The following is a 23,850-nucleotide window of genomic DNA, read 5'->3' as shown; positions in this document are numbered from 1 at the left end:
GTGTTGGATTCATTTCTGTTGAGACATTTTGAAGGCAACAGTTCTGATAGTTGACACTCTGCTGATACAGATTGAGAATACCGTAGTCATGGCTTACATGTCAGTCTTTTATTTCAGTGACAAATCACGGCTGCAAAGATGTCATCCAGAAGTTCTTACAAATGTGAGAGCACTACAAAGTCCAGTCCAGCTTGATGACACTGTGAAAATAGGATTATTACCATCTTTGGATGCTGTTGTCAGATCAGGTAAAGACAAGCATCTTTTCTAAAAGTGCATATCAAACAATTGAAAAGGCCCCATATAGAGAGATCCATACTAAATAATTTGTTAACAAAAACAGCACAAAGAAATACATGTATTGTCAACACAGACTAACGTAGATACAGTAAAGTACAACAGTGGCACAAAACTAAAATGTTCAGTAGAAATTTGGCAAAACATTCATAGAAACACATCAGAGAACTGAAGGCTTATCACGGTTTAAAGGCACAAATCTACATAAAATAAACATAATAAAATCTAACATTCGTCCAGACAGTGCAGCATCTGAGTAATGTTAATATACGTTTACACTCAATTATATATTATTATTGCCTTAATACAATCATTTGCCATCTAACATTTAAGAGCTGACAATAGGTATACAGATGTGTCAACAGTTCACAATACAGTGGTTCTATAGTCCATTTTAGACAGATGTTGCTTCTATAAAGCCAAGCTGGGTGATGGCAATACAAGTGCAGCTCCAGGGAACAGTGTGCAACTACAGACCACAGTGAGCTGGCAAATATGGAGACCAAAGTGCAAAAAAGGTCCACGCTGTCCTCACCTTATTCTTTACCTTTTTGATTCAGGTTGTGTCAACTTATGGTTTGCAACCTCTTATCTATGTCTTACACTTGTGCCTTGAGGGGATATCATGAGCACAGAAAACACTGGTTATTATATTCAGGAGAAATTATTATCTTAATTTCAATATTTAAATTTGTGCAAAGAAAGAAATTCTGTTCTCAATAAATGAAGGTTAAGTGTTTGCTATTGCAACATCTATGGTAGCACAAAATAATGACCTCTGTCACTGTGGGTGTTTGTGAATCCAATCTGATGCTCCAAACAAACATGACAACGTGATGTGTTCAAAGAATAAAAGTGTGCTCTTTCTGTATGAATTAAAAAAACAGGTTAAACATTGGTCAGTAATGCTGTATTTTCCCCAAAATGTTGCCATTTTTTCTGTAACAATAACCTACAACTCAAATCAAGCAAATTACCTGTTTGTCTAATGTAGCATTAGCTAAATAACTATGACCAATACCTCTCAACTAACTTAAAAAAACTAAATTACCTATTTTATTCATATATCCAAGCATGCCTGTTGAAAAGTTTTTGGTTAATTAATTAAGGACTCTACTGCTGCAAGAAATTGAGACTGCTCTTGGTGCTCTGCTGATTGAGACAGTTTTACTCATTCCTCTGTTGCGCTGCCTGATAAACAATTATTACGTAAGCTTGTTGGCTAGGCATTTGAAAAGAATGCTATGAAATGGTAAGTTATTAACAATATAGCTAGCTATATAAATATTACTCTCCAGCCAGGGTTTTACACATACAGTACAAAGTGTTCGGTGAGTTTTATCATGAACTGGAACTTTTTTCCGGGTTTTTTTTGTCATGTTAGCCTGCTAGCTTAGCAAGCTACAACTTGTTTGGCAACTGTGCATCAGCTAACTACTCGCCAAGATAGCTAGGTAAAGACTAACATGATGCTACAAGAAGAATTTCATAAAGAATCATAAAATTAGCTTCCGTACGTAACAATAGTTTTGTTTTGTTTTTTACCCTAAATCATGGTGGTGTTCAGTCAGAAAAGACTGGGTGACTTGTATTTATTCATCCCACCCAACCAGTGTACTGACTCTACCTTAGCTGTATGCTAAGCAATTTCTTTCCTCGAGTTGACTGTTCAGCTGAGCTGAGAAACTACATTTCTCTCCTCTCTCTTTCCTTTTTTCTGTCATCCCTGTACATTTGTGTAGCAGATGCATACATCTCCAGGATACATGAAATTGCTTTCCTCGAGCGGAAACATTTTGAACTTGCACACATGTGGCCTCGTGACAGTTTGCATTGCCATGGGCTAACTCACTAGCAGTTTCCTTTGACTTTGTATGCAATCGTCCTGCATCTGTAATTTGTTTTGCGCTCTGTCTAGACACACAGTAACACTGTGTCAGGTTGTGCAAGGCAAACTTGAGTAGACATGTTGGGGCATCATGTGAGTTGCTGAGATCTGAGTTAAAAATATTGAGAGCTTATTACTATGCTCTATAATGACAATAGCAAACACCCATCCATTTGTTGAACACAGAAAAGATGTGCTCACATTAAATTAGTCTTTGTGTAACAACTTGTCTACAAAATATAATGTATATTCTTGCAAAACAGCATTTTTCTGTCCCATCACATCACAGTGTTGAGGCACAAATATAACCGCATACTTATATCCGGTGTCATCCTCACTTTCCTTTTAACACCCAATGAACTTTGCAGTGTGTTTGAGCCACTTGCATATAGAGAACATTACATTCAGAGTGTACAGGACCATATGTCGGTGTCAAACTCCAGTCCCAGCAGAAGTGACCGTCAGAATCAGTCTGAAGCTCAGAGCCAAGAAGCCAGTCCCCAACAGGTCACCTAGAGCTGTGAGGTAGGGGATAGAGAAGTTGTCTGGATCCAGTCCCCTTCGCCACAGCCATTGTACCATGAAACCGGCCACATAAAGCAAAATCACCACCTGGATTGGATAATGAGAATAATTGGATGTGTTTCAAAAGAAATCCTTTTTTAATAAAGACTTGAAAGATTACACAAAGCTTTTATCTGTTAATCTGACCTGAAGCAGAGCAGCAGACAGATAGCAGATGATGAAGATGGGGGTCATGGCAGTATGGCCTCCCTGCAGGAGGTGAATGGTGTACAGGAAGAAGAGGTGACCCGGGACGACAAGGGTGACCAGGACTCTGGCTGATTTGGAGTTCACATCTGGAGAAACACAGAAAGAGTAGTAACCAGCTGCATGTTCTAGTGTGTCTGCTTTCAGTGAACTTTTAAATATATGTTCTTGTGTTTCCTTCTACAGAGGCGCTACTCTTTTTTTTTGGGTAGCATTTTTTGTCATGCTTTGATTTTTAAATGAATTGTGATATTTTGGTGGAAGGTCCTGTGAATTTAGGAGATTATTGTAGAGGTGATTGGTGACATCTCACTTGACATTATTTACTTGTTATTTCCAACAAACTTAGTTCCTTTCATCAATACTTATTTTGACTTCCGAAGTACGCTTATTGGTACTTAGCACTGCAAACTTAGCATTGCAGTGTCCAAAGGTAACAAAATCTGCCAGAGAAAAGCCCAATAATTAACACGTCGTACCTCCAAATCTTTTAAATTTGCATTTTTACATATACGTTTTTGTATAGATTAACCAAACTAGCAAACTGTTACCTATAGACAGAGCCAGGCTTACTGTTTCCAGTCTTTAAGTTAAGCTAAGCTAACAAGCTGCTGGCTGTAGCTTCATATTTACAGAAGTTATTTATCTTCTCTCATCAACTCTCAGCAAGAAAACGAATAAGCTCATTTCCCCCCAAAAAAACTTTCCTCCAAGTGTTTACTGAGGAGGATAAACATGTGGCTCATTTTCACTCCATTCTTTTCGCCAGCTGCTGTTGCTAGAGGCACTGAAAGCTTCATCTGCATTTATTCATATTCATACCAATGGTGATTCTGTACAACTCAAGCTGAGGGCACATCAGGTCCAACACACTGCATAAGTCAAAGAAAGCTGCTCTAGCTTTCTTGAAGATTGTTTCTATTTTACATCAAAGCAGGCAAACATAGATGGCTCCATATAGCTCGTCTCCTAAAACCCAGAGATCCCAAAATTAAAGACATTTACATCATCAACAGCTGGTCAAGCTTGTGCACCCATGTCAGGGGTGTTTAGCTTAACAGCTGCAGTGAATTATCTTATTTTATTCTATTCATTTTTGAAACAAGTCTATAGCTACTTCAGTTGACAGAGATGTTTTGTTGACCGCAAAACTTCACCCGACTTTCCACTGGCACAAGGGTGGGCAGATAATGACTGAAGTTTCACTTTTAGGTGAGCTGTTCCTTTAAATGTTAGCTAACGGTTGCCTAATTACAAACCTCACAGAACAACATTAGCACTCATCTGGAGTTGTGTTTCTCGCCTCATGATGAGTTTATAACGTTTATAATTCAGTCCTTTGAGCTCTGATTTTGTCTCCACCGACTTTTCTCGTGAAGTACTGTACCTGGTTGTTTAACTGGTACATTTTTTTACTGTATTATTAATCAGCTTTACTTCATCTGTCCGTCCCTGGGCCGGCGGGATACTGTTGGTTTGATGGGGCGACTTTGCTGAAGTTTGCTGCTGGAAACATGACTGTATAATGTAAATGATGCTAAAACAGAGTAAGAAAATGGGTGGAGCAGCAGACACAAACTATTTTCACTGAAAACTAGCTATTGCCTTATTGAAAAGTGGCTGCATTTAACATGTCCATTTATTCTCTAATAAAGAAAATATTAATTAGATACTGTCACACGTCTGACTGGGTAATTACGTCTTGATCAAGGGCCTCATCCTTATGTTACCCCTTTAATACATGTATTTACTTCTGTTTCTGACCTGAGGAACAGAAGGTGGCACAGGGTCCAGGACAGTTCCCATTCATTTTAGATGGAAGAGCTCCAGGAACACTCCAGTAGTGGAGGTAGGTGGACATTCTGCTCGCTTGAATGGCCACCAGGTTTCCCCCTACACCTGAGTAGACATAGAAATGAATCCCATGATAAACGTTTGATAAAACCAGGAATAAGACAATAATAAATACGAGCGCATTTCAAGGCTGGACTGAATGTGTTTGTTGAGATAATACTAAAGTAACTTCCAAAACTTTGAAAAGTAAGTAGTGAGTATGTTCTTCATGTCTGCCTTCGTGCAATTCTCATAGCACAGTCACATACAATCTGCATCACCAGTTATCTAGCCATTGTTCTGTCATGTAGCTGCAGCCGTACACGAAGCCGAGCAGTCACAGTTGAGCATGAGAGTAAACACCCTCGGAAAAAAGATTTACTGTCCAAACAATAATTATGCTTGAAATCTATTCAGCAGTTATTCCTAACTCACGTGGTCCCACAGGACTTTTTTTTTCTCTCAAGGCTTGGAAAAGGCAGTCTGGATGTTGTGCCATGTTCATTGTAGCCCAGCTCTTCCCTCCGGCTGATTTCATTAGGAGCAGAACAAAACCTCTTGGCTCAGAGAGCTTTGAAGCATATGGACTATTCAGACGAAAGGGAGGAGTGTTTCTGGCAATGGTGGGATGTAACTAAGTACATTTCCTTGAATACAAATTTGAGGTATTTGTAGTTTGCTTTAGTATTTGCGTTTAATGTCACTTTATTTTACAACTGAGAGGAAAATATAGTACTTTTTCCTCCACCACATTTATCTGACAGCTGACTGTACTCGTCACTGTGCTGATGAAGATTTTGCATAAACAACATAGTCTATGTAACTCTTATATGATATTCTGTAGTACAATACACTACCTACCTAATCTACCTAATCTACCAACACATAAGGAGCACTCTGCATTTTGAGTATTATCCCCATAGACTTTCACTTCATTTTGCTGATATTACTTCAGCACTTTAACTTGAGCAACATTTTGAATGTAGGACTTTAACTTGAGTATTTTCACGCTGTGGTATTCCTACTTTAACTTAATTTAAAGATCTGAAACGTCCTCGCCCGTGGTTTCTGCTGGAGGAAGAGCCCTGAATTGAAATGCAAATGAACTTCCTGTACTGGGATGGCAATACATGCCAGAGTCTTTGGTGGCACTGAGGCTGGCAGAGATGCTGCATGGGAGCCAGTGAATGCATAGTTGACATTCTGAGCAGGCCTGTGGTTTATGTAAAGACCATTGTTATTCCTCTCTACTTAGTATGCTGCTTTGTGGGCACCAAACTTCAGTCAGTTAAGATCTGGTCTTACACGCCGCTCTGACAAGGAGGAGACCGTTCAACTTCAGAAGCACTTTAATGCCTCATGATTGATGAAATCTAAGGCCCTTTTCAATAATGATGGGATTAGCCGCTGGGTGCCTGCATGCTCCAGCAAATTCCACATGACATCATTTGGCATGAGGATTTTTTAAATTGATAATAATGAAGCTAATTATGAAGCCTAAATGCCTCTCTTCAAAGATTAGGACTGATGAAACACCACAACCCCAAGGCCCAGCTCAGCTTACTCCCTCAGGAAAACATGCCAGTGCTCATTTCTTTACTCGGATCATGCGGAAGAAATGTCATGAATTGCTTCAGCTTTAATTGGGGGTTTTATATCCACTGTAATATGTACTTTAGGCAGAAGTAATCAAAGTTAGCATTCTAATTGAATCCCTTGAGGCATCTTAGAGGATCCTGTTTTAGAAGGTATCAATTTTGTCCTGCTAAAATTCAGCAGCAGAGGAAGTATTTACATGTGTTACTCAGGTAAAAGAAGTCATATCCCAGTGCAAAAGTACTCTGTTACAAGAAGAAGTCCTTCATTCAAAATATCATATCAACAGTATTAAAAATATATATACTGTAAGAATCAGAAGCAAAGTACTCATGCAGAGTGGACCCTGCCAGGGTTGAGACAGCTCACCCTGTTATCATTCGTGTTGGTTCATAGAGCTTGGTGAAATCCCATAAGTCCCTGACTGTACTACTCCACCCAATTTAAACCTGACCAGAGATCCAATCACCATGGCTAATTGAAAACAACTGTTGTGGGTGTGCAATGCTTTTAATTTACAAGTGACTATGAAAAACATATGAAAAAAATGACTGACTTTGTTTAACATCTGACTTGTCTTCTAGTGCCACCAGCAGGTCAGTGTTTTTACTTATCCTGAGAAACATCTCAATATTTAGTGAATAGATTGGTACAACATTTGGTACAGACATTCATGCCTCCAAGAAAATGAGTCAAAATGACTTTAGTAATCCCCTGACCCTTCCTCTGTCACCATCAGTGCATTTGCAAGTTGTTCTACGTGACATGTCTCAAAAATGCTGGATGGATGGATTGGTACACTCAATCACACTCCTCCCAGGATAAATTGGATTTTCCATATACTGCCATCATCGGGTCAAAATGTCAAAATACCTAATATTGACCATAATGTTAGCATGCCAAGGGTAGTATTGAGCTTCAAGCAGAAACAGCATCATAGACCCACTAGTAACATGACTCTTAGTGTAGTTTGATATATAATATTTCTTTATCCCTCCTTTTCCCTGAAAATGTTGATAGTCAATTTCAAGTTGTGCAATTTCCAAAATGTGTTTTTCGTGTGACAAATGCAGGAAATGTAGGTGCTAAATACTCAATAACATTTAGTAAACTAACTAACCTTAGATGAGGGTCATGAGGTGCAGCTGAAAGCTCAGGTAAAATCCTGTTAAGTGGATGCTAAATTAAGATTATTATCTTTTTTAAATTGCTATCAAAAATTGAAAAATAAACATTGGAGCTCAATGTCCTCATGGTTTTAAACATTTGAATGAATGATTTGTGCATATTACACACAGAGGGTAGTAAAAGCTTTAGGCCACACAGTACATTAATTGTTTGTACACCAGCTGCCACCATGATTAGTTACACAAATTAATTATATATAAACATATATATAAACATAGGAGTGTTACTTTTGTATCGAGTTTTGCATGCTTTCCACTCACCATTGATGACTGGAGTGAACACTGCCATACCCTCGTAGCTTGGATTGCTCACTGTCTTATCAAGAACCAGTCCACCGATACTGGGAAGAAGACAACGTACAGTATTTAAGAGTGGGACACCTGTGTGAAAAAATCTATTAGTCCTTTTATTTTATTTATCTATCTAAATCAAATAGAATCATATTTTAACATCCCAAAGCGTTTGTGATCTAGGCAAGAAACGGTTGGAAATGTTTGTTTGTTGTGGCCTCTGGTAGAGATAGTGTCAAAGGTCAGCTCACCTGCTGATAGACATGGCCAAAATCACAGGTTGCCAGCCTGACTTTAGGACCTCTCTGATTGGTGGGGAACGACGGGCAATAATGACCCACGCTGGGATAAGTAGCAGGAAGAAGCCACACACCGCAGGAGGCAGGTACCACATGTCTGGAGAGCAACAGAGGATACATCTTTCAAAAATCTTTGATAGCACTCCTCATATAATATAAAAACTAGTGTTGTCTTTTGAGAAAGGTACAAACAGTTGACAAGACGTAAGACATTCTGACCATGAAGGAAACGATGAAGGGGGCCTTTAACACATTGTGCTGCTAAATGGAATCAAGTGTGGACCATGCTGCCCTCTTCTGGCTGCACTACTCCTCAGTCAACACAATATTGTTGCTCTGCAGTTGTAGTTTTACACTGAATTATGTTTCAACCTCTCTGATCATTAAACTGGCGTCCAAACATTTCGGGTGGAGACTGCACTGAAAGTGATTCACGGCGCTTTCTTGATGTTCTGTGTGACCTCTGACCTCTGTAACAGAAAAAGAGGCTGCTGACCCCACCAAGGAGAGACAGAGTGGTCAGGTCTCCGAGGCTGGCGGCGATGGGCGTGGCCACATTATCTGGGTTGATGCCCACTTTCCTGGATCCGATAATCACTGCCACCATCACCAGACCTGACAAAGCACAAGATAGAGACTTAAAATAGAAGTCAGACATTCCACTGAGCTCATAAACTCTCCTGTCCTCTATGAGCTATTCCGTGTAACTACTGCATTATCAGCCGCTCACTCCTCTGCAGCAGTTCGTGCCTTTGACTGACCTAGAGACAGTGCAGCGATGAAAGCAGTGGTGACGCTGCTGGCGCACAGGACAGCAGCCTGGGTAACATCCACTCGCCCCCTGGTCAGACCCCCAAGACCGACCGCTGCCACCGCTGCCAGGAAGCCCACAACTGTGGCCTGGACCTGAGGATGAAGGACAAAGTAAAAGGATGCAAGGCTTAATTATTTATTCTTGGAACTTTCGTATCTTATTATCTGTCCGTCTGGCCGTCTGTTTATTCCTCTATCTCTGTCTGTATCAGAGAGTGGGGAAAGCGAGTGGACAAAACATTTAGAGGAAGATCGTGAAAGAGAAGTCTGTAAAAGCTGAGAAATGCAGTGCTAGACACAACTGTATGGAATCCCAAAGTGTTACATTCATATTATGCTAACTGTGATCCTACACTCTCACTGAAGTTACATAGTGCAGTGCAAGTGACAGGGGAGACAGATACACCGTTTTACCTATAAAAGACACTCAAATCAGATATTTTTCATATGACCCATTTGAAATGATGTCAGCTCAGAGGCTTACACAACCAGCTTTTCTCTCTTGGCTGCTCTTAATGACTTTGGAATGATCCTACTTGAACGCGGCATCAGCTTTGTTAAGCTAAATAAATGAGAGAAGATGTTAATAAGACTTTGACATTGTTACAGCATTTTCAGGAGCTGGCACACAGGACTAATTGGCTAATTTTGGCAGCAGCTACACTGAGTTGGGTTTGCTGGCTCAAGAGACAGGGGACGCGTGATTGGCTCAAAGGTTCGAGGGTGGTCGCAACACCACTGTCACGAAAAGTGACAGTGGTGTTGTGTTTTCTTAAAGAAAACAGTTATGTTTTCTTGAAATATGTAAATGTTAGCACTAGTTAAATCTGTCAGAATGACCGTAGATGACTGCCTCATTTGATTTAATGTCAAGTGTGAGATCAGATTGACTTTTTCTTTACTTATTTCCATGTTTCTGAACCTTTAAAGACCTGAGGTCGCTACTGCACCTATTTTTGAACATATTGAGTCTGAGGAAATTCCCAACAAATATTGACATGCTCATCGTCTGAAAATTCACAGGATTTTGATGAAATGTCTGAAAAGTAAACACAGAATATATGTAACCTACTGCATATACACCTTGTTGTTACCTGATAAAAATCTATCTGATTCATATGTTATCATACCTACTATTTGGAGACCCTCTCTCACTCTTGTCTTGAGTGTTTAATTGGCTGATAGATGATTGAGGGAAGTATTTTGACTGAGAGGACGATCTCATCATGCCAGCATAGCTTCTCGAGTTAAATGACATTGTCCCGAAGCCAGCACAGACGGACCAAAGTGATGGAGTGTGTGATTAATAAGATGGAGAGAGTGTGCGGTGGAGCGGTGTGTCACCTGAATGAGAGCCAGATTACAGAGCACCATCCTCCACTGCTGCCGAGCCTCATCCATCTGCCCCATGTTGGCCTGTGGGCAGAAACGAGTTCACGTCATCACCTGTCTCGGTCACATGATGCTGGGAATGGCTTTTAAGTTGTTTTCAAGTGTGACGGTGGAAATCGAATTCCCACAAGTTGGCAACATTATGTCTGAATCAGCCAGAGAAATGTTCTGATTTCTCCAGTTTGCATAGCTAATAAGTATTATCACTCAGACTGTAGTAAGAAGGTTAAATATCAAGCATTAAGAGTTTTACTGTTGTATAAATTAAAAGTAATTGTACTTTTCCCTTTTTTGCATTTGTGTTCTGTACAGTGTGTGTGTGTGTGTGTTGTGTGTGTGCGTGTGTGCGTGTGCAAGTTTCCACTCACTGCTGTTGACAGTCTGGATGCCAATGTCATCTCCAGATTCCCCTTCAGCCCCAATAGAGCTGGCACCAAAATAAAAACCTCGGAGATCTCCTTAAACACCTCCCAGTGCTGAAAAACACCACAGTGGTCTTTGATTACACCTTGGCACTCCCAAAAAGCTCGCCAAATACATCCCCACGGTTCAACCACATCACAAGTGAAGCCACGCTGCAACACACACGGGCCTTTAGCCTTGTATTCTACAAACAATAATCATTTTCTGGCCACTTCAGGGCAGCAGAAACGAGTTACACATAACTTACATATCAAGCTATTTAACACTCAGTTGTCTTATTACACATCCAGCATTATAGAGCAACAGTATCATTCATATAGAGTTGTGTTTTGGTGTACCTGACAAATACAAGCCCAGTACTGACTCTATGAACTCTTGTTTTAGTCTCCACGACTTCCTAAGGACATATCTGACTCTCTAGCTACCAAATGCTTCGTTATGTTCAATACCTCGTCTCTAACTGTGTCTGTCTGCTGTTTGGTAACAGGTAGTGTACAGTGGGGTTTTTAAATCTTTTTGAAAGCTGCCTACCGAGGCTGAAAACAACTCTGAGGGAGCGTGAGATTGAACCAAAGAACAATAACATTGCAGCCCAGACACAAACACTGAAGTTAAAGCACTTTTGGTCACGTGAGGTTTCATCTGTCTGTGCAGTTCTGTCTGGGCGCTTCACACTGGTTTGACGTGGACAAGATTCCCTTCCAAAAAAGAAGGGACGTCGTGTACACCGGGACAAGTGTAGCAACATTTGAATCAGAGTGTAATGGCAGGGGTTGTTTGCTCGACTTCACAGCACTGAATCATATCTGACAATCACATTTCACTCACACCCACGCAGTCCTGATGAAGGTTCTCTTTTGCTAAATTCTTAATAAAAAACAACAGTGGTTGCTTTTTCTGATTGTTTTTTATGATGTTACTGTTATGTGTTATCTTGTTATCTACTATGCTCTGAATGCTAACTGTCTATTGTGAAATTAAACATGCTCTAAATGGCTAATCGTCGTCTCGTACCACCTCTCACATGCACCGGGGAATTTAGTCAGTCTGAACAGTCTGACAAGTGGGGGTTCACTGATTTGATGCATGCCTGTATTTCCATGCACAGTAGCTCTTATGAAACCAGATCTGTCGGCTCTTTATGCTTCAGCCAGCAGCTGGCCGACCTGCTGCATGAATCAAGGTGCCGATCATGTCACGCTGCTGCTGAGGGATTTACAAGAGGTTTAACAGGAAGAGAGTCATTAGGTGGCTCGCTGCTGTCCGCTATATGTGTCCTGAAGACCGGAAAACATCAGATGCATAATTAATATGTATCCTAGTTTTCAGTCAAAAGTCTTGTGTTTTTGTACTCCAAGGATCTGCGATAACTATTAGATGACAGATTTAGCCCTCTAGCAACTCACCACTGCTAAGAAACGACAGAAGCTCATATCAGTACAGTCCTGTCATTTCACATGCGCACACACACTTTGGAGTACTTTATCCCATACTTGCACTATATCCATGACCATCCCAGCCGCCACCATGCCCAGGCCGGACACCAGGTACGGCAGCAGGACCTGGAGTGTGATGATCCACGAGCTCTCTGGCAGGAACCCGTGGGCTGACCGGGTCAGTCTGCATGAGAAGCCTCTCAGCTTCTTCCCCTGGAAACGCAGCTCCAGAGCCAGATGGGTCACCACCATGGCTGATCGCTGTTAACCCATTCTTGCCCGGAAAGTGCTGGAAGGTGGAAGGTGGTCGGATTTCCTGTCTTCAACTCACTCCTCTTTCAAAAAGTAACAGAAGATGTCTTTTTTTTTTTCAAAACGAAAAATAGTGTTCCTTGAAGTAGTTTGACTAAAAAATGGGGACAAAGAAGGATTTCGGAAGCTTGTTTTGCCCTTCACCTGTAACTCCAGTACTGGTAAGGCAGCAACACAAAGTATTTTTGGAAATGGTGGACGACGCAGGCGAAGCTTCTTTCATCCACTTGAATGGAGCACACACACACACACACACACACACACACACATATAAAGATACGTACACACACACACGCAGGTCCACTTAACTGCAGGTCTGTGAGGCCTCTCATGACACTCTGCTGCTGACAGACCTCCACACACACACACACACATGCACTCACTACAGCCACACGCACACTCTCACACTTCTTCTCCTCATGCCTCACTCTTCAGCAGCCGGGCGGCCGAGGCAGAGCGCTGGAAGCCCGGTCTCTCGCGAGGCCTGAAGAAGGTCCAGGTCCTGTAGGACAAGGACATCCAGAAGGCCAGCAGCTTCTTCTCAGCCCTGCTGTGCTGCCACTCCTTCTCCTCCTTCTCCCTCCACACCTCCTTCTCTTTCTCCTCGCCGCCGTGCTGATGCCCTGTGTGAGCTTGACCACTCTGGAGCCCCTTCCTCATTTTGATCAGGGGAACGCCGGGATGTCCGTCCAGGCCGGGAGCTGTGCGAAGGGACGCTGATGGACGGCGTGATGTCTGAAGAAGCACGGCTGTGGTCGTATCACTGCCAGGGCTTTCCTCTGATTCCAGACGGACGGATGAGTCGTGACAGTGCTCTGTGGTGGAGGGAGGGACAAGAAGGAGGACAGTGTGTGTGTGTGTGTGTGTGTGTGTGAGTGAGTGTGTGAGGGAGGAAGATGCTGCAGACGTCTGAGTAAAAACAAGGTGACCCGACTGTTATCAGGACTCTTCTTTCTTCAGTTTCCCCTCGTTTTCTTCTCAGACCAGTTCAGAGGAGACTGCAGTTGTTTCCCCCCCCTCTTTGATAGCTCCTCCTTCCCCTGCTCGCCAATGTCCTCGCTATAAGTGGCTGACGCACTGAGCAGCAGCAGGTGCCGTACCTGTCACCAACACGTGGTGCTGCTGCTGCATGGAGAGGACACAGTTTATCCTCTTTGATTGGAGGAAACACACAGGCTGCCACCGACTGTCCCCCCCGGACCTTTTCAGTCCGTCAGAGTTCATTACGTCACTCTTTTCTGCCTTTGTTATGTAATTTTACGGTTCCATACTACAAGAATATTTGCCAAGGTCCGGCACACATCAAACTCAATAGCCGCTCTGTACACCTGAACTGCTATTCAGGTGTACAAGAAAGACAGAAATGAAACAAGTTCTAACACTTTAGTTTTTTGCCTCTCCTAAGTCCTACATTCACACACCATATGATGTAACCGAAGGGAAGAACATGTACACCAGTACAGAGCACTTGGTAAAGCTATGTCCCCACATACATCTAAACACACACACACTCACACAAACACACACACGCACACACACACACACACACACACACAAGGGCAGTGACTCAGCTGAAAAGTGTCCTTGAGACATGGCTCGGAGTGGGCGCTCTACTCTCTGCAGCGCCCCCTCCTGACTTCTGCTTGTAAATTGAATTGTGAAGCAACAGCTGCTAGAGATCTATAACTGCAGGTACATGATGTCTGTACACATATATTAAGGAGTCAAATCACACAGTGGAAAAGAGCGAGATCGTCTTTTCTGTCTCTTATTGAAGATCACTATTTTTCATGTTTTGGGTAACTTACAGTAAAAAAAAAAACCTTAGCTAGAATGACAGGGTGAGCAAGATAACATGCAGCTTTTTTTCTGAACTCAGGCCTCTGCTGTCACACAGTATGCACTAGTAAGGCCACCACAAATACTTTGGAGAACTTCTGAACCTGTCATCACTTTTCATACAGTCCTGATGCTTGTATTGGCCTCTGTCCAGGTGCAGTAGCAGCTACAGTCTCTGACACTGTAATGTCAGTGAAGGCTCACTGCAGCTCTCCTGTAAGTACGTAGTGAATTGCATCACAAAACAGGAACTGGAAAATGGCTTTCGATATGTTCAACGTATCCTGTCCTAATGTGTGCCTCATTTTGATTAGTATTGATCATTAATCACTATTTGAAATAGCACTTAGAGATATAAAGTAAAGAATACATTGTGTAAAATGTAAAAAAAATAAAATCAGAATTATTGTAAATCGTTATTTCATCATTCTTATCTTCATATTGAAAAAATGATTTCAAAATGCCCTTTTCCATTATTTGATACTGTCACTGTTTTATAGTCATGTTTAGCTGAAGCTATAGCGAGATTAACGAATGCTACCAAAACTATACATTTAGTTCTTCCATCCAAAAAAGAAGAGACGTCGTGTACACCGGGACAAGTGTAGCAATATCTGAATCAGAGTGTAATGGCAGGGGTTCTTTGTTTGACTTCACAGCACTGAATCATATCTGACAATCATATTTCATTCACACCCACGCAGTCCTGATGATGGTTCTCTTTTGCTAAATAAATAACACCAGTGGTTGTTTTTTCTTATGTTACTGATCTTAACAGTTTGACAAGTGGGGGTTCACTGATTTGATGCATGCCTGTATTTCCATGCACAGTAGCTCCTATGAAACCGGATCTGTCGGCTCTTTAAGCTTCAGCTAGCAGCTGGCCGACCTGCTGCATGAATCAAGGTGCCGATCATGTCATGCTGCTGCTGAGATATTTACAAGAGGTTTAACAGGAAGAGAGTCATTAGGTGGCTCGCTGCTGTCCGCTATATGTGTCCTGAAGACCGGATAATATCAGATGTATAATTAATATGTATCATAGTTTTCACACAAAAGTGTTTTTGTACTCCAAGGATCTGCTTTAACTATTAGATGACAGATTTAGCCCTCTAGCAACTCACCACTACGAAACTAGAGAAACTCATATCAGTACAGTCCTGTCATTTCACATGCGCACACACACTTTGGAGTACTTTATCCCATACTTGCACTATATCCATGACCATCCCCGCTGCCACCATGCCCAGGCCGGACACCAGGTACGGCAGCAGGACCTGGAGTGTGATGATCCACGAGCTCTCTGGCAGGAACCCGTGGGCTGATCGGGTCAGTCTGCATGAGAAGCCTCTCAGCTTCTTCCCCTGGAAACGCAGCTCCAGAGCCAGATGGGTCACCACCATGGCTGATCGCTGTTAACCTATTCTTGCCCGGAAAGTGCTTGTTGGCTAACAATATAAAAGTCATTCTGCATCAATGGTCGAGCAGCTTGCTGCTACTCTAAATAAACAAAGTACTCAGGAGGCAAAACTGGGTTTTATTTAGCTAAACAAAGCTAAAAATCCTGCCTTGCTGGCTGACCTAGCTAACTAGCTAGCTAGACGTGATAATGAGCTTGGTTTATCAGCAGCCTCACAATAAAGAGACAGTGTTAACAGCAGGACAGCAGCAGGCTAATTCATAGTTACCTCAGCTGTGTTTAAAGAGGGTCCAGATGTGGACTGCAGTCTGGGAACAGTGGTTAGAGCTACTGGGAGGAGAGCAGGGTTCCAATACAAGCTGCATTCATTGAAGGCTCCCAGGCATGCTACAAAGCTACGAAGGCTAGTAGGCTGCTACTTTTACAGCTTTCTTTCTTCTTTCTTTCTTTCTTATATATTACCTGTGCACTTATATTATCTTGGCTGAAATGTCCTAAATGTGTTCTCTCTCCCAGTCAGCAGCAGTCCTTTTTTTGATGTTCTAAAGGTACTTCGTAGGAAGGTAGCATTAGCAAAGAAGAGTGACAGTCAGTAGCATTAGCACGAGGAAGGGAAATTGAGATAGGATATTCGCTTGCAGTTAGCTACTGTTTCAGCTTGGAATATCCGAACATATGTAGTCTTCCTTCGCAATTCAATATTGACCACAGTGGTTGTACATACTTAGTTTAATATAAAATTGAGTTATAACTGCATGTTAACTTGCCTTAATTTGCAACTCATGATGCCTGATGGTCCCAATGCATAATTAGATACTTCTACTAAATTAAATTGTAAATTAATGTGTTGCGGCACCATTATGCAAAGACCTGATTTGCAAAGAGTTGATTTATTCCCATGGGGCAAGGTCACCTTAATAGACTGATTAGTTCACTGTGAACTCCAAACCCACAGCACCAGGTCACAGCTCCAGTCCACTTACCTCAGAAAGACACCAAGAGTCAGAGAGATGACCTGAATAGAGATATATGGCTACCTTGTTGGACCTAAGCAGTCTTACTTCCAGGTGGGAATATCATTTGATCATATTCCTGTTATTACAAGTTCTTTCAAATCAGATTCTTTGGAAATTATCTAACAAGAACGAAGAACTCTCCCTCACTGTATCAGAAAATCGAAAATACCCTTTTTTAATGTGATTAATGTACAGAAGACTTTTGCCATTGATTGTGATTTTTGCTGCAGATGACCTTTGACCTGTCCTACTGTAGTCCACGTACATATAATCTGTACTGGTGTCACAGAGCTGTGATTCAGCTGGCACTGACCTGCACCTGGTCCAGCAGCATGCCGGCCATCACCATGCCCAGCCCGGCCAGCAGGTATGAAGGCAGCACCTGGAGGCAGATCACTCTGGGTGACTCTCTGGAGGAAACGTTGAGCTTCTCCTCCTCCATGTTGTCAGGAGAACTACTCCTGCAGAGATTCATGTCTGGTCCGCACAGCTGCCAACTTTCTGTGCTCATTCAAACCAAACTGCTGCCAACTAGAAGAGCCCAGTACTGTAACTGTTTGTCTTTGAGTTTGTCAGACTGCCCTGCCCTGTTCTGTCCACCTCCATGGACTCACACATGCTTGATATCATTTACAAACGCTAGATTGACAGAATGAGACACTGTTTCCCCATTACATCATTATTAAGACGAAAAAATATTATTTCTTAACCGTTTTAAGTTTACAGTGCTTTAACGGTGAGAGTTTCCCATTTTAGAATGACATGAGTTAAAAGTTCCAGTTTAGTCAGTTGATGCAGCACCGAGTGGCTGCGTTGTCGATAAATGTAAGCTGATGGGTTACATCATCATTTGTGCTGTAACTTTGAATAACATGAATGAGTTTTTGTGAAACAGCCGGTGGCAGAAGTATACCTCAGCTTCCCACAAAACACAAGTCAGCATTTTTACTCTCAAAATATGCATAAACAGGAGGTCAGACGACTTGAATCATCTTTTTACTGCATATTTACACGCTATAGTTTTAAGAAGGCAATTTAAATATTTAACGCATAAGTATTAAAATTTTTTTTTATAACTTTAAGTGAGTTTGACGTACTTTAAGCACGTTTATGCATGTAAATACCACACCTACCTATTCATCTTTTGTTATTACACACCAGATCTTGCAGATTAGGATGCAGCAGGTTTATGTAGACTCTCACAGGGTGTGTATAGATGTCCAAATAGACACAATGACCACTTTTTAACTTATTCATTCACCGCTCAAACAACACCAAATTACCTCATCACAGTATAATCATCTTGAAATTGAATGTAAAAAAAAAAAAAAAAAAACTCAAACATTACTGGGTCACAATGTCAACAATTAAATGTTGTACATTTCACAGAGGTGCTTTTTGGTTGTTTTTCTGGTCGCTGCTAATCAAAACAGTCTTCTAGTATTCTGACAACAGGTTTCATGTCAGTGACCATAAAGGCATCTTCAAGAGAACAGACACAGTCCACTCCTACCTGCTATAAATATTCACTCTACGCCTCCCATCCCGAGCTAAGGTCTCATGTTATATGTCAAAGGCTGAACTCAAAGCCTGGCTGCCATAGATCACAGTTTGGTCACCAGACCCGGTTTCAGTTGTGGTAACTGCTCACTCGCTTCAAAGGAGCGTGTTGTTCATCAAGTCTTACTAGATCATCTGCTGTCGAGTGCTTACGACTGAGTCATTATTTTTTGCTCAAGATGTTTGGTTTCCTGTGGAGTCACACTGGCATTTGCTGGCAGACAGGCAGGCTCTTGTCTGTCATCTAGTGGCAGTTGGGTTTGTAGCAGTGTTGCTCGCAGACACTGAACAAGGTCGATGCAGGAGGCTAGCTCAACAACGGAAGACCAGAAGTCTCTGCTCTAAAGGTTTGGTATATCTTGAACATGTTTAGCATGCAGCATCATTTGTATTGCATTAGATTTGAATCCTTTGACTGATGTCTTCTCAAATGATTATTTTTTGTGTGAATAAAACTACAGATTGTAAAAGGATCTTTGCATGTGCAGTTTGAAAAACTACTGTATATGATTAGGTTATGCATTGGCTGGTTTGTTTCTCAAGGTGTGTTTAAAGTGAAGATCATGGCTGGGGCTTTTGAGAAATGGAAGGAGAGAGGTTCTGGTGAGAAGAGTGGGACCCAGACTCAGTTCATCAGTGGCTCCAGTAGCGTAACCACCACCAAAATGACTACCATCCGTCTTCGGGACATTTACGATCCCAAGCCTCAGACTCCCAAAGCCCCGGTGCGGATCCGCCCTCCAGGTCCTAGAGCTCTCCCAGTAAAGGAGCCCAGCTTAAAGCAGACCTCACCCAGCGATCCCCCGACCAAGGCGATCATGAGGAGACGAGCTCAGTCGCTTCCTTCCTTACCAGAGAGGAAAAGGGAACTCAGGAGCCTGCAGGTACGCTTTGTCGATTCATTGGGCATCGAGTTGGAGGAGGTTAAAGTCTTCAAAGTTCAGGAGCACCCCCTGATACCCCAACATGTTATGTTCAGACTACTGATGAGCTCCGAGCTGGCTTTCGGGAAGTCACTGGAGCTCTCCCTGCCTTACTTCAAACCTTGTTTCCCTGAGAACATGGGAGCTCAGCCAGACTTCCTGAAGCGTCTCTGCTCTCAGAGTGTGTGTCTGGAGCAGGTCCTGTGTTCAGATCAGGGGATAACAGGGACTTTACACGTCATTAATTTAGCTTTTGAGAAAAAGGTCACAGTGCGCTACTCTTTCACCAACTGGAGGACCCTCACAGAAACCACAGCATCCTGGGTATCCAGCGGGTACAGCGCCAAGTGTGACGTTCCAGAAACGGATATCTTCAAGTTTCGCCTGCCTGTCCCGCCCTTCATTTTGCAGCCAGGAGCCATTTTAGAATTTGCCATCTGCTACCATGTAAGAGGGTCTAATTATTGGGACAACAACAATGGACACAATTACAAGCTGTCATGCCACAGCTACAAGGTGACTGTGCCGAGAGAGTGTGAGGACAGCATGCTGCATTTCACCTGAGCGTCCACACAGTGGGGCTGACACACCTGGTATATGCCATCAGATATACGTGACAAGTATTATACTGCACTGTAACTGTTAGAAGTATGTTTCCCTTTTACTTATTCCATGTTTCTACAGTTTTGACATACTGTACCACATCATACTGCACTTTGATTATGCTTCATGTCAAGGTCCTTGTAATGCATTTTTTTTATTTAAAAAAAAGGGGAAATGCACATATATTAACATGAGCACATTTACACATTAGACTCTGCTGCTGTAATAAATGTTAGTTAATAGGTAATAAAGCCCTTATAAGTCCTCATTGGAAACTTATTACCATCAATAAGACTACTTCCGTGTTAATAACAGCATCATGAACATGGTTATTGTAAGATTAGGAGACATTCGAAAGCACATATAAGAACCTTGTTACCAGTTTATTAAGAACATTGATAAAGATCCATAATAAACTGTTAATAAATGGAAATTGAAGAGGTCCCTAACACGGCTGTTCTTGTTTGGATCAATTAGCATGATAAATGCATGATAAAAGGTGTATTAACTTAATTTTATGCTAGTTAAGGTTTGACAGTGACATTATAGGTAAATTGAAATGTAATTACAAAGAGGTATGAGAAACACACAAGGCTTTTTATATTGTTAAGCAGTGTATAACAATAAATATATTGAAAATGCTAATTAACACTTATATGGTCTTATTAATGTTATTATTATATTAATGTCATCTTATAAGGAACTTATAACCCATCCCTGATTACAGGGACCTTAATATGAAATGTGAAGCATTACACAGTACTTCTCCTCCAATACATTTCAAGGCAAATATTGTATGGTTTGGTTTTTTTGTTTTGTTAGTTTTTTTGGGAAAGTTTATGATCAAATTCTGCTTATATGTTAATGTGCGCCTTGTACATTTAGTAACATTCTGAATTCTGGAGTTCTCTTGTAATAAAGTAGCTAACCAGGAAGAACTCAAATGAACACTTCAACACAAGAGAAATAGTGTAAACAATTATAGAGTGGTCAAAGGATAAAGATGCATCTGCAAGAAAATATACCACTGTTCTCATTTTGCATTACAATTCAGCTTCTAATGCATCCTTATGGTTTGATATAACACATTAGAATGCATGCAGCGGAACATCAATATTTGCTTATCTTCACCACAAATGTGTAGCTCACGCCAAAACAACTATGCCACCAATCTAATTGGGGTGCAAAGCTCCAAAAATGCCTTTGTCACAATGCAACTGAGAAGCAACCCTAACACTAACCCAGAAGCACTTCACCAACCACTCATTCAGTTTTAAAATGTTGTTTTTCTGTTGAAAATAAGTCTCTGGCCAAAGCTGAGAAAATCGTCAGTCACAGTGGTGCAAGTAAACTGAAATTCAAGTGTACAACTCCAATTTAAAGTCGGGATGCTGTGTAAAACGTAAATCAAAACAGAATGTGGCTGAGCTTTTCAAGAATGCCTCTTTCATATCCGACCACGACACTGTCACCTGTCACCAGCGAACCTGTTTATTTGTGTGATGTTCAAAACAGGTGGTATTTCTTGGAGCATTCCAAAACGTCCCCAGTCCTTTGTCGCCCCTGTCCCAACTCGTTTTGTGACATCTTGCTGGCGTCAAATTTCAAAATTAGCATATCGTCACAAAAATCAATACGTTTGATGAGGTAAACTGGGTCGAGTACCCTTTTTAATCCATTACGGTCTGCTTCAAGTCATGAAAGGATTTCTACGTTCCTGCTAGGCTTTTATTTAGATTAAATCCCTGCCACCTCTGTACAGACCTACAAAAGAATTTGCTGACTTGGCCCACTGGCAAGTCTGGTGACCCAATTTAATGATTGACAGTCTAGAGGTAGACAGCCACTATTGTTGTTTCTCAACACAGAATTAGCACGAGACTACAAATCCCTAATTTTCCTGATTTCACGGCAACGAGGCGACTTAATGATCCGCTGGCAACCTGCGCGGCTTGTTTGTTGGTATTCTACCTTCAGCTGGGATCGACAGGGCCTGACCTCATTCTTCTGGAGCTTGTTTTGTTAATGGAAGAGGACTGCAGGGGAGCAATGTCGGCTCCTCTGCTGCACTGTGGCCAGCTCTGTTAGATTCCTCACAGCACTGACCTTTCACTTAAAAGTTTCCACTGATATCAGAGGCCGGATTCCAGACAACTTTCTGGCAGAGCGTGGCATTTGGCTCGTAGCGGGGCATTCTTCCATCTGCATTACTCACTGCAGCTGTATGGCATGCTTTAAACATGATAGCAGCTATCCGAAGACCCAAAACGTTACTGAGCATGTCAAGCCTTAATCCATGCTCCATCAGTCAGAGAAAACTAAAATAAAGTTGCTCATTAAAGGCTCAATCTATGATCCAAATGTGGACAAAAGTATGGCCCTACCTAAAAGACAAAAACACTAAAGAAAAATATCCTTTTACAGTTCTTTCATTACAAACTTCTTTCATTTCTTTAGATGATTTGTTCACATCTGTGACAACTGTACGGCAGGCCCATACATCATCTTCAGTTATGATCTCTTGGGAAACAAAAAAAAATGTAGATTTAAGGTTTTGAATCAAACCCCTGATGTATAAATGTGTCCTGTCATTACAGTTTATGGGTTCTAAATAACTGTTTAGGGTTTCAAAAGAGTGGATTCATATCCTATGATGTGCTAAGTGTGCATGCACATTGGTGACTTAAGTGCAGCGCTGTTGCAACACCAAACAGTCATCAACCACTCGCTTTAGGAACGCCAACGATTCCATGTGTAACTTGAAGCAGTCGGATGTTGCGCTTATTGGACACTAGATGGCACCATTGTTCAAATCCAGCACCGTACATGTTCCATTCAAAGGACATGTCAAGGTGTGTTTACATCTTTTTAAGGGGTGGAAGAAGCATTCAGGTCCCCAAAGTAGAAGTGAAAGTGTAAAAATACTATGATACAAGTAAACGCCCTGCGTTCAGATGTATCCACGTTATGATGTTGTCAGATTATTAAGGTAGAGCTGAGTTTAGCTACTTTTTATACAGTTTGGCAATTGGTTGTTTGATAATGTATAGTTTTGATATGTTTTATGTAGAATCTTAATCTGCAATGTACCATAACTAGTAACTATAACTGTCAAATAGGCCGTCACATCTGATTTTCACTACAGGGTTATCATGGTCAGACAAATTCACCATAACAATATAAATCAAAATAATAATAATGTTATCAAATAAATTCATCTCTAACTCGGTTTACTGTGTGTTTTGTCTCTTTTTTTTTTTTTTTTAGCATATTGACCATAAGTGTAGAGAGATGACCAGAGGGTCAGTTCTCAAAACTGTACAAGCGTACTAAAAGAACAACTTTAAGATCCACATGGCCTAGCATCTGCGCTGTTATATTCACATAATATAATAGCATGTGTTATTTACGCAAAATCAGTATTCCAGTTTTACATTTTTTACAGTTATTGTCTGTCAAATAAGTGTGGTGGAGCAAGAAGTACAGTTCCCTTTGAAAGGTAGAAAGAAAAAAGTGGGAAATAACCTCAAATGTAAACACTCAATAAAGGCACGGGGACCTCAAAATTGTAAATCCTTCCACCGCTTTTTGCTTTCCTAACAATTCCAACTAAGAAACTTTATAAAAGCACATTGTACACATCAGTCCTTTTGTTGAGCTGCTCTGAACGCATTCATTAGAACAGTGAGTGTATGATGGAATCAGCAGAATCCTTAAAGTGACAGCATCGTCGGTGATGATGAATACAGACTGTATTGTAGGATTTGGGTCGTGGATTCAGTGATGGGACGGTTCGCCTTTATTATCTCATCACGGATTCCTGAGAGTGTTTCACAAAACTCCATCTGCCTTCAGGAGGATTTGTAGAGCCATGTTGCTCTGACATAACCCTCTGCTGTTGTCTCATGCACTCGGCTCCTGTAGGTTTGCTTGTGATTACTGGATTCACAG

General features: G+C 41.4%; 2 protein-coding genes across 4 annotated transcripts; one reads left to right on the top strand and one right to left on the bottom strand.

The window, feature by feature from the left end:
- Positions 1-86: 86 nt before the first annotated feature.
- Positions 87-16,212, bottom strand: LOC115583563 (solute carrier family 41 member 1-like). Of its 3 annotated transcripts, none has more exons than XM_030420535.1 (10): positions 16,066-16,212; positions 10,736-10,843; positions 10,320-10,391; positions 8,924-9,068; positions 8,631-8,777; positions 8,115-8,259; positions 7,834-7,913; positions 4,721-4,855; positions 2,897-3,045; positions 87-2,797 (listed from the first exon to the last, which is right to left on the bottom strand). In XM_030420535.1, exons 2-10 carry the CDS (start codon positions 10,763-10,765, stop codon positions 2,618-2,620), a joined length of 1,083 nt encoding a protein of 360 aa, XP_030276395.1. In that variant the 5' UTR covers positions 10,766-10,843; positions 16,066-16,212; the 3' UTR covers positions 87-2,617. The 3 variants fall into 3 exon arrangements, with proteins under 3 accessions (XP_030276395.1, XP_030276394.1, XP_030276393.1); XM_030420534.1 differs by lacking the exon at positions 16,066-16,212 and adding an exon at positions 15,586-15,825; XM_030420533.1 differs by lacking the exon at positions 16,066-16,212 and adding an exon at positions 12,284-12,512.
- Positions 16,213-18,271: 2,059 nt separating this feature from the next.
- Positions 18,272-22,070, top strand: ppp1r3db (protein phosphatase 1, regulatory subunit 3Db). The gene is made up of 2 exons (XM_030420537.1): positions 18,272-18,720; positions 18,917-22,070. Exon 2 carries the CDS (start codon positions 18,937-18,939, stop codon positions 19,858-19,860), a length of 924 nt encoding a protein of 307 aa, XP_030276397.1. The 5' UTR covers positions 18,272-18,720; positions 18,917-18,936; the 3' UTR covers positions 19,861-22,070.
- Positions 22,071-23,850: the final 1,780 nt, after the last annotated feature.

The sequence above is a fragment of the Sparus aurata genome, chromosome 6 (assembly GCF_900880675.1).
Source record: "Sparus aurata chromosome 6, fSpaAur1.1, whole genome shotgun sequence".
In the NCBI taxonomy this organism is placed as follows: Eukaryota; Metazoa; Chordata; class Actinopteri; order Spariformes; family Sparidae; genus Sparus; species Sparus aurata.
Note: the sequence above shows the minus strand (reverse complement) of the source record. Positions and strands in the feature narration are given on the sequence as shown.

Excerpts from the sequence above, each read along its gene's own strand:
- ppp1r3db (XM_030420537.1), top strand. The coding sequence starts at position 18,937 with ATGGCTGGGGCTTTTGAGAAATGGAAGGAGAGAGGTTCTGGTGAGAAG.
- LOC115583563 (XM_030420534.1), bottom strand. The coding sequence starts at position 15,780 with ATGGTGGTGACCCATCTGGCTCTGGAGCTGCGTTTCCAGGGGAAGAAG. Across the intron at positions 4,856-7,833 it reads GTTCACTCCAGTCATCAATG|GTGTAGGGGGAAACCTGGTG; the intron begins GTGAGTGGAAAG and ends ATGTCTACTCAG. Across the intron at positions 2,798-2,896 it reads TGTCTGCTGCTCTGCTTCAG|GTGGTGATTTTGCTTTATGT; the intron begins GTCAGATTAACA and ends TATCCAATCCAG.